At 42.2% G+C, this 10875-nt stretch overlaps 1 protein-coding gene across 1 annotated transcript; it reads right to left on the reverse strand.

Moving 5' to 3' along the window:
• Positions 1 to 8942: 8942 nt before the first annotated feature.
• On the reverse strand, positions 8943 to 10473 carry LOC110168993 (uncharacterized). Its single transcript, XM_055164424.1, has 5 exons — positions 10217 to 10473; positions 9895 to 10053; positions 9638 to 9726; positions 9171 to 9499; positions 8943 to 9089 (listed from the first exon to the last, which is right to left on the reverse strand). Exons 1-5 carry the CDS (start codon positions 10313 to 10315, stop codon positions 9082 to 9084), a joined length of 684 nt encoding a protein of 227 aa, XP_055020399.1. The 5' UTR covers positions 10316 to 10473; the 3' UTR covers positions 8943 to 9081.
• Between the last annotated feature and the right edge of the window lie 402 nt (positions 10474 to 10875).

Raw genomic sequence — 10875 nt, forward strand, 5'->3', positions numbered from 1 at the left:
TGCGCCCTGATAGTGGTAGGAATAAACTTTTATTCATCATGGAGTTACAGCGCGTTCAGCCGCATGTGTTGGACCCGGAATCAGACGAGGACTTTGAGGAGCACGAAGCTCAAGCACCGCATCCACATCAACTGAACATTACTGATTGGTAAAGTATTAATAAACACTAGGAGATAAACTTATTATATCGTGTAACTGCAGTGTAGAACAATGAGCTTATGCTGTTGCTTTTGTTTAGTGAAGCGTTTTCTGCTACGTCAAATGTGTTGTAGGTGTATCTGCCGTGTCATAGTTGTAGCAGCTTTAGTTCGCTGTCATGTGGGAGGGTAACAGAAATACACTGCAGTTTGTTCAAAAAATGCCGAATCAATCTAAAATTCACTTCGGCTACATATACAAGGCCCACACATCACTCTTAGAAGGTAGAAAGCTCTGAAAAGTTGATTTTGCATGAGATGGGCTCTTTAAAGCAGCACTGCATAACATTTCTGTAGAGGGCACATCACCTGCATGCATGCCCTGACATTTCATCAAAAATTGTAAAGCAAATTATTTTATTACCTCAATTAATCACAATATTGAATTTTTTAGATCTAAAATTCTCTCAAACATGACATAAATATGAAGGATTCATATTCTAGGGCTTCATTCTTTATATCATACAATGTCCCTGTGTCTCCATGGGTTCATTTTCTGAGTAAAAGCTGCTCACCCTGTAGTTCAGACATCTAAAAATTCTCAAACATGAATGCTATTGGACATGTTTAAAATGTGCACTTTGAACTGAACGTTGGTTTAAAGTATCACAAATACACTTGCAATACTTGTAATAGATGATAAACTGTACACTAAATATTTAACAGACTTGCAGTGACTCGCTGACCTGTAGCTAACCCCTGTGAGGTCAAAGTTTACGGCTGGGGTGAAGTCACATGGGGGTCAAGTTAATGCTCAGAGTCTAGACAAAGAAGTGTCTGCTTCACCATCACATTCTTCATTTACACTTGTCACTTTAACATTATGAATGGCAGAACTCAAGAAAGACTTCTGAGCACAGGATTTGAATGGAGATCAGCTGGGCTTTTTCATCTTAAGATATAATTACATAGAGATATAAGATATACTGTAATTACATAGATAAAGTCATATGTATAATTCATGAAATTGTCTACATGAAACAGCTGTTCACTGTAAAACTGTAAAGCACTGGCAATAACCCTTCATGTACATAAACCTGGTGTCATAATCTGTAACAGGTCTTCAGTGAATTCCTTGGAATCAAAACAGAGTTTGAAATTTCAGTATCCTGACATAGCACCTATCTTTGTAATGAAAAAAGTTTCAATCTAACCCAACTTATACCAACACCCACTCATGAAAAAGGACACATTTTAGACCTTATTTTTACATCAGGTTTTACTATTTCAAATCTAGATATTTTTGACCGTGGTGTATCAGATCACTTTATGATCACTTTTAAATGCGTGCTAACGTGCTCCATAATTAAACCCTTATCTCATAGCTCTACCCGATTGATCCACTCTTCCACAGCGCCATGTTTCTCTGATCTGTTCACTGCCCATCAGCAGTTTGGGGGCCCTGAAGGCCCAAACGCCTGCGCGAACACAGAGGACCTAACAAACAATTTCAACTCTCTATGCTCAGAAATTCTGGACTCTGTTGACCCCAAAAAACCCAGAAGACCTAAAGTTAAAAATACATTAACACCGTGGCTAAATGACTCTACTCGCACATTTAGACAAATGTGTAGAAAAGCAGAAAGAAGATGGAAAAAAGACACACTTCATGTATCTTATGGAATATTTAAATCTTCCTTAAAGTGCTATCAGAAAGTGGTACAGTCTGCGAAAAGTGAATATTTTTCCAACATGATCGAATCAAATGCTCATAAACCTCAAATCCTTTTCCAAACTCTAAACTCCCTACTACATCTCCGTCCTCACACGCCTGCCTCACCACCTCAGTGGACTGTTCAAGAATTTCTTTATGAATAAAATAATCAATATTAGAGCACAGATTATTCACCCCCCCAACGCCCCCCAAATCATACCCTATGCTCCCCACCACCTCTCTGAATTCAGGCAAGTGTCTCTCCCAGAACTAACTGAGGCACTTGCACATCTCAAACCCACGAGCTGCTACCTGGACATTTTACCTGCAACTTTCTTTAAAGACGTATTTCCCTGCACCCATCCAAGCATCTTAGCCATTATAAATTCATCTCTACATAGTGGTGCTGTTCTTACATTCTTTAAACAATCTATTGTACACCCGCTCATTAAAAAGGCAAACCTGGACACCGAAGATGTATCAAACTACAGGCCCATATCCAAATTACCATTTTTGGCAAAAATTTTTGAAAAAATTGTGCTTAATTAGGTTTCAGCTCATGTTAAAAGCCTACAGATCCTCGACAAGTTCCAGTCTGGTTTTCACAAGCATCATAGAACCGAATCTGCTGTGGTAAAGGTCTACAATGACATCCTTCTCACACTTGATTCCGGATCCTTAGTTGTACAAATTTTACTGGACCTAAGTGCAGCCTTTGACACAGTTGACCACCAGATCCTCCTAAAACGCCTGCAGCATATTGTTGGGTTGCAGGGCTCAGTCATAAAATGGTTCACATCATATCTGTCAGGAAGATCCTTTGCAGTCAGAGTTGGTGAGAGAGTGTCGACCCCTGCTCCTGTCACGTGCATCTTGCCCCAAGGGTCCATTTTAGTGCCTCTTTTATTTTCTTTATACATGCTCCCCCTGGGTTCAATCCTAGAAAAACATCAGATTAAGTACCACCTTTATGCTGACGACACCCAGCTCTATCTTCCTGTTTCCTCAAAAAATGTCTCATCCTTTGCAACCCTCCATGACTGCCTTAGAAATAAAAAATTGGATGTCCTTTAACTTTCTCCCGCTAAATGAAAATAAGACTGAAGTTATTCTATTTGGACCTTACACTGACAACCTCACATCTGACCTTGGACCTCTTGCCACAAATTTGCACAGTTCAGCAAAGAATCTTGGTTTTTTTATGGATTCTCTTTTAAACTTTGAGAAACAGATCTCAAATGTTGTTAAAACTAGCTTTTTTCAGCTCAGACAAATTGCCAAATTAAAACCAATCCTAACACGCAATAACATTGAAACAATCATACACGCTTTTGTAACAAACAGACTGGACTACTGTAATGCACTATACTCAGGCCTCCCACAATCCTCCATCAACAGGTCACAGTTAGTCCAAAATGCTGCTGCCAGATGCTCATCGGGTTCAAAAAGAGAGACCATATTACACCCATCCTAGCCCAACTCCACTGGTCACCTGTTAAATACAGAATTGATTTAAAAATTGTATTATTTGTTTTTAAATCACTTAACTCACTCACACCACAGTACATCACTGACCTTTTAACCCCACACAGCCTCCCGCTCTCTCAGGTCAAACTCTCTCAACCTCCTGTCCGTCCCACCATCCCGCCTCAAAACCAGGGGAGGCTGAGCTTTCTGTTGTTGTTCCCAAGCTTTGGAATTCCCTTCCTTTTCACCTGAGATCTTGCTCCTCCCTCTCTCACTTTAAAACCCTCCTAAAACACATTTTTTCAAGATGGCATTCAACAACCCATGAGCTCTACTTTAAGCTATTATCTTTGTGCATCAAGTAACTCGTTTATGTAATATTTTATATATTTTATATTTGTGTTAGTGTTTCACTATGTTGTGTTTCATGCTGTAAAGCACTTTGGCAAATGTAAATACAGCATATAATAATTTAAATATAAATACTTCATATAAAAATCCTTTTAAATTTGAAAAAAATAAATAAAAAAAATACAAGATTCAGACAGGTTATTATTTGCCAAAAATTTATTTAAAAAAATAGGCCATGACAACTTTTTTAGGATTGTTCAAGTGATGGGGGCAGAGGGGCTGGGGGGCCAGAGTCGGCACATGGGCCTTAGTTTGATGAATGCTGGTCTAATATAATAGTTTACCTAATATAATAGTTTACCTAATAGTGTGCTACCTTGAAAAATACCCAATCCTTTTACCCACTATTTAAGATCTAATCACTATGGCAACATGGCAGTATCTGGTGAACCACTTTGCTGCAGGCAGTAAAAAAAAAAAAGAAAACACTCAAGACATGATTGTCAAAAATATGGCTATATTTTATTCAAAATTCTTTGTTTAGTTAAAAAAAGATTATTTCTGACATCAAGAAGCTCACCATACAATCCAAATAAATATGCTTAGGCATAAAATCTGAGAAAAACAACCATTTCAAATCAATACAAATGATGGCACAAGTACTCGAGTAGTGTGGTCACCTCCTCTCTATCTGCTGACCTGAGTGTGACCTGGTGGCTCCAAGTCTGGAGATGTACTGGAAAAAGACACAACACATAAATACATAACAGCAACACAGTCAATTTTATTTAACATGAATTGCTTTTCTTAAAGGGACTGATGCAAGATTTTTATTTGAAATTACATGAAAATTAGCTCTGTATCTCCAGACACTAGGCAAACATGTTCTAATCAAAATGAGCCTCATTTGGGTTGCCACTTTCAATGCAAAAACCTAAAAGCAAAGTAGACTGTGTTGCTGAGCTGGACTGGAGGTCTGACAGCTTTCGTACCTGCAGTGTGTCTTGCAGAGTGGTGTATCTGTAACTGGGAGGCCCCAGATCCTCCAGAAGCCGAGTGCGCTGCTCCTGAGCGTTGCTGATGAAGTGTGAGGTGAGGGCCAGCTGCTGTCTGAGGCTCTGCATCAAGAGCCCCAGGGAAGGACACGGGCTACAGACAGCTGCTCCAGGGAAGGAAGCAAGTCAGAAAAAGAGCTACATCTGCACTTCAAGATTTCACTTCATTTGTTGTTTTCACAGTCTAAGAATGTGCTGATGTCAGAGGATGGTGGCCTCCATTGTCTAAAACAAGCTGAGCATGAAAGTATTTAAAATTATACTTATTGCCTTGTAAAATTAATACATAGGAGTGACTTTAAAGAGGGGGCATAATGCAAAATATACTTTTTTGGAGCTTTCTGACATGTTACAATACTTACAGTACTTATTAATGTTTACTCATTTATCTTTAGCAGTTCTTTTTGTCACATTTACCCCCATTTGTATTTAATACAATAATTCAAATATGGATTTCAGAAAGCCTGATCTGGCTACAGCTATTGTTTTCTTTGTCTGAGGATGGAATTGTTGGATTACTGACGGATTCCACACACGTCTTTAAGATCATCGTGTTACCTTTTATCATTTTAAAATAAATTCACCCAAAACAACATAGTAACATCAACAACTCCCTCTGTTAAGTCACTCCCCTTTCAGAGCGCTATCACAACACCAGCATGCATCCAGCTAATTAAACACAATTTTTCTGGAAAGTTTATGGGAAAAATGAATGAGAAATGCACTTCCGGAACCAGGGGATGGAAGGTCTCTGTCGAGCTCCACATTCCACCACATTTTAGCTTACAGTGAATTATTAACAACAGTAACAACTCAGTCTTTTAGAGAAACCCAACAGACACAGATCAACTCCATAGACTGTGCAAATATTTGACCAGGTCTGTCTGTAAAGTAAAATAAAGTACTGTACAAACCGACTGCTTACACCTAACCCCTTTGTTTAAAGGTTGTATGGAGGATTTTTTTTGTTGTTTCAAGTTGTCAATGATAGCATTATAGAGGTGCAGTAGTCTTGTAATTATGATGACCAAAAAAAAGAGAATAAAAATTCATCAACTCTGGACGCGGTGGGGCTAAACATTTGCCAATAGATAACGACACTGCCTCGTTATCTGTGAGCTGACAGGCTGTCAATCAATCTCCCTACGTTTCTAGCGTAACTGACTTACCTGCGCGCCGCCGGTACGTGGTTTACGTATGTCTGTCACACAGTCCACAGACGCAAGCCGCACAGATGCTGTTTACTCCACCAACACAACAGTTCTTAACGGCTTTTTTTTGACCTATATCTTCCTCGCAGTTAGCACAAAGTTTGTTGCGACGGCGACAAGAATCCAGGAGCAGTTAGCCGCAAAAGAAAGTCCGTTTTTGAGGTCGCTGAAAGAAGAAGACAAGGGGAAAAGCAGCGAAGCCAAACTAAGGTGATTCTTGAAGATTCATTCCAGCGATGGCGCGACTAAAGCAGACGCAGGGTCTAAAGACTGACGCACTGGTCCACAAATTACTCCTGGACAGGAAACTTCTGCTTATTATGAAAACTTACTTTTATTTCCAAGAGCTAGTCAAACGTTTTTCAGGACACGAAAGCGATATCCTATGTCTGAAAACGTAATTTTCAAGGCAAAGAAAGAGTCCGCTTGCTGCTGCGTGTTGTAGCTAGTTCATTTGCACAGAATCTCCGTGCAACCTTCTCTGCACCCCTTTCCTGCTCCTCTCCCCGCTGCCCATTCCGCTCTTCCCCCTGCTCCTCACTTCTCTGGGCACGGAATCTCCACGCACCGCTCCCCTCTCCTCTCTCCTCTCCTTGCTCCGCTCTTCTCGTCCGCGCACGAAATGTCCGCACACCCCCTCCCCCCGCTCCTCACTTCTCCGCCTTGCCTAACCAACACTGTAGTTAGTTGTTTACAAGTCATGTGCAGCGCACCGGCTGTAAACAAACCTGTTTCTGGTGTAAAGAGGAGGAGGGAGGAGGTGTTTCTACGTAGGAGCTGTAGGGGAGGGGGGGTGGTTTCACGCATGCGCAACATTTGAAAAAGGACAAACAGTCGCTGGATTTCTCGTTCCTTGGAAAATCCTCTATACAACCTTTAATGCTGATGGATATAGCTCTTTTTTCAAATGTGCAATGTTAGACTGACCAGGCAAATGAAAGGCTATTTCTGCCAAGGTCGTGTCACGCTGGGGTAGAGGGCCATGGCTGTGAGGTGGGGGTTCGGGAGTGCAGGGGTCAGATGGAGTTGCTCTGGTGAACGTATTAGAGTAACTGGACGGTGAGCGAGGAGAAGGGGGCTGACTACTGTCTTGGGAGTGCTCTGAGATGCCCTCTGTCTGAATAGCACTCTCAAAATCACTGGAGTAGTCCTCCTCATGGACCTCATGGACCTCCTCCTCCACCTCCTCCACCTCCTCTTCATGCACCGTCTCCACCTCCTTTCCATGCTCCTCCTGTAGCTCTGGTTCCTTAAAACATAGCACAAGTCCTTTTTGCAATATTTGCCAAGGGATAAAAAAAAAAAAATTCCTATAAAATCAGATGCTAATCAATACCAAAACTAGTATCGAAACTAGATACTCATTTAAGCAGATACAGATACTAAAAAGTTCCATTGACAGGACAGAAATGAACCTTTCCTGAATAGCTTTAGAATGAGAATAGAATAAGAGCACATAGGTTACACTATATGGAACCTACCTGGACCACAGAGGCATTACACAGATATAACACACATGGGAATAGAAAATAAAGTACTATGAATTAATGTTGAAAATCACATTTTATGCATTATGCATTTTATTAAGTAGATTGAGAGATACTTTATTATCCCGAAATAAAGTCATATTTCAGGCAACATATAATACATAATACAATTATATTATATGTTAATACCAATATTATCAGAATTGGTGCTATCTGAATTGGTATTGAGTATCACCTCTCTTCCTTACATAACGATCTGATATCTGATTTTAAGGACTTTTGACAACTCTAATCAGATACTGTTTTCAAATATAAGATTTCTTTAGTAGAGCTGAAATAATCACTGATTTATAAGAAATACCTGTTGGAATGGGCCCTAGGATCCTATTTTAAGGGTTGAATTGAAAGGGGGTGTATTTTACTTCTATGGGATATTAACTGCTAATACATAACATACTTAGATCACATGTTACTGTATCTTCTATTGTTATTGTTGTAAATATATTCATCCAGAACAACATATTAACATGTTTTATAAGTTCCCCCCTCCCTTTGCTACCTGCATTAAGTCACTCCCCTTTCAGAGCATTTTCACACCACAATCAGCATGGAACTACTGCACATCGCATCAAGTTTTTGTGTACAGTTTCATATTATGCTTTTGTATATTTATGGAGAATTGTAGTGTAGGAGCATGGATGACGTGGCTTGTGGGCTGAGCATTGCACAGAGTCTCCCAGCTATATGTAAAGAGGGTTCGAATAGGGCCTGGGAGAGATAGCTAAATTACTCAAACATGTACGGAGGACATTTGAAGCCTCTGCAGTTATGTTTTTGATGAGAGATCAACAGAGGTAGAAAGCTAAAAAAAAAAAAGTGTTACCAGCTCAGACCTGTGCATTTGGGTGTTCCTCCAGCAGCAGAGCAGCAGGAGCCAGCTCATCCAAGTCTATCAGGTTTAGTTTGAAGCCTGTGGAGGACACCCAGAATGAGAGAAGGTGAGCTAAATGACCTTACTACATGCACAATATTCCTCCATTCTCATTTATAGGGCCCATATTGCACTATTTTCTGATGTAAGTTATAATGTTGTTTCCAGAACAAAACCTTACTGGATGTTGTGTTTTGTTTCATTCACACATGTTTAACACACAAACCCGGCATATTTAGGCTGATTTCTGCAAAAAACACTCAACATGTTTTTAAACTCCATACTGAAACTCTCTACTGAACAAAAAAGTAAAAGGTAAAAGCAAAACACAACTCCAGGTATGTTTTTGTGGACATTCTCTAGCATGGCTCAAAGCTCACAAGAGTCAATTTTGCTTAATATAGGACTTTTTTATGTGTTTGGTGCACAAATACAATTAAGGTCTTACATCCTGAACTGTCTGAGTGCTCACTGAGAGCATCCTCTGAAGCAACCTCCAAAGGGAACAGCTCCTCCAGAGAGTGCACATCTCCACAAGCAGAGCCCACAGAAGATAGACAACGGGGAGAGGGGGGGGGCTGGGGGCAGAGGGGGGCAGGTAGGGGGGAGAGGGGGACATGGAGCAAGGAGAGAGACTGGGCTGAGGCTGGACAAGCCAAGTGTTTGGTGGTGAACTTGGGGAGGGGTTTAGTACTGGAAGGTCCTCAGTGTGGAGCTGCCGCCTGCTGTTAGACTCCTGCAAGAACACATGCGTATTACTATTCGACTGAAAAGTACAATTTCTTTAAAAAGTTACTAAGAACTGCATACTACCTACCTCCGAGTGTCGTCCATGAGCACCCAGAGGCTTGCTCTTTACAAAGTGCCTGGGCTTGTCCGTGCTGGGCTTGTCCGTGCTGGGCTTGTCCGTGCTGGGCTTGTCCGTGCTGGGGCTGGCCCGTGCTGGGCTGGCCCGTGCTGGGCTGGCCCGTGCTGGGCTGGCCCGTGCTGGGCAACGTGCGTGTCTCCTCTGCGAGTTTCTGTGCTGCCGTCTGCTTTGCTCTTGAAGACCCTTTGGTGTGCAGACTTTTTCCAAAGCGGTTTTCTATTTGGGCCAGTCTGCTGAGAGCCGCCGCCTGGGATGCCAGCAGTGAAGAGGGCACTGCTCTGCTCCGTCATCAGAGACAACACAAACACATTACATTGGTCCTGAGTTTCTGCTGCACAGGATCATCACCACAAACATCATCCAAATTAAAACTGTAGACAGTACAGACTCTTCAGTGTGTGAGCTGGGGTCTGTACCTTTCTCTGGGCTGATCCTGGGCTGCAGCTGAAGGCCTTTTTAAGAACCTAATTGCCCCAGCGTCCAGAGGAGTCAAAGATCGAGGAACCTGCCAGTGTAACATCATGATTTGGTTGTATTATTATCAAAAGTCTGTTTCAATGTTCACGTTACAAAGACCTAATAACTAAAAGGCAACACGGTGTTTACTGCATCATGCTATGCTCATTACTGCCAAGCCATTTCGCATGTCCAGAGAACACCGCACGGCACTCACCTCCGAAGCCCAGTCGCTCGTCTGCTTTGGCACAGTGGCTCCTTCCCGGTGATCCTGTCCAGGGCCTGGGCTCAGCGAGTACTCGCTGTCGCTGAGTTGGGACTGGAGCTCAGACGACATCCAGGCTGGAGGTGCGCGCACGGCGTCTCCTTGAGACATCTGAGCAGAAGAACGTGTGACACAGCACGGACCGATGTAATGCAAGGCCATAATCTAGCAGAACACTATGTATCTGTGCAAGTATCTTTCCCGCATAAACTCAACAAACAGTCACAAAATACCTAAAAGAAGAAAGAAAATTATGTTACTGTTAATGAAATACCCGTGGTGAGTGGTGTGCAGTGTCCATTCTGCCTCTGTGGGAGGAGAGCACCGCCTGGGCCCGCTCCAGAGCTGAGCTCCGGCCGCTCTGCTTCCACATCGTCTCCTGACACTTATGGACCACGGTCCTGTCTTCACTGTAAACTAACAGCTAACACACAAGCCTGTACGCGCCACAGGGCCACATCAGCACGGTAAATAGTGAAAAAATTGCGTAAAACTCTGCTCCAGCGTCGGGCGCGCATGACGCGCCTTCGGTTTCCATGGATAAACCTCTTCTGCGCTCTAAGGTATGAGTGAAATGAAAGCGTGGCGCCACCTGCTGTACTGAATGTTGAACATCTCTTGACAGAGATGTGGGCAAAGAGTGTGATTTATACATAAACACAACGGAGTGGATGCTTTTGTGACTGGGATCATGGGATTTTAACCAACTAAGAAGTGCAGCATGTCAAGCTGAGGGACACAAGTAAGAGACTGTTTAGGACTGTTAAGGGATTGTGCGAAATGAGCTTTGTTTTTCTGGTATACATGGAGACCATACAAGAGGCCAGCTAAGGAGCTGTAGCTATGGACATTTGAGACGCTACAGGTTTTTTACACCATATGTGGCTGAAAATGTGGCAGAAGACCTTCCAGAGGAAATACTTTGTGGGAATT

This window comes from Boleophthalmus pectinirostris, unplaced genomic scaffold, assembly GCF_026225935.1.
Source record: "Boleophthalmus pectinirostris isolate CB_2022bp ecotype Guang Dong unplaced genomic scaffold, ASM2622593v1 HiC_scaffold_7, whole genome shotgun sequence".
NCBI classification, from domain to species: domain Eukaryota; kingdom Metazoa; phylum Chordata; class Actinopteri; order Gobiiformes; family Gobiidae; genus Boleophthalmus; species Boleophthalmus pectinirostris.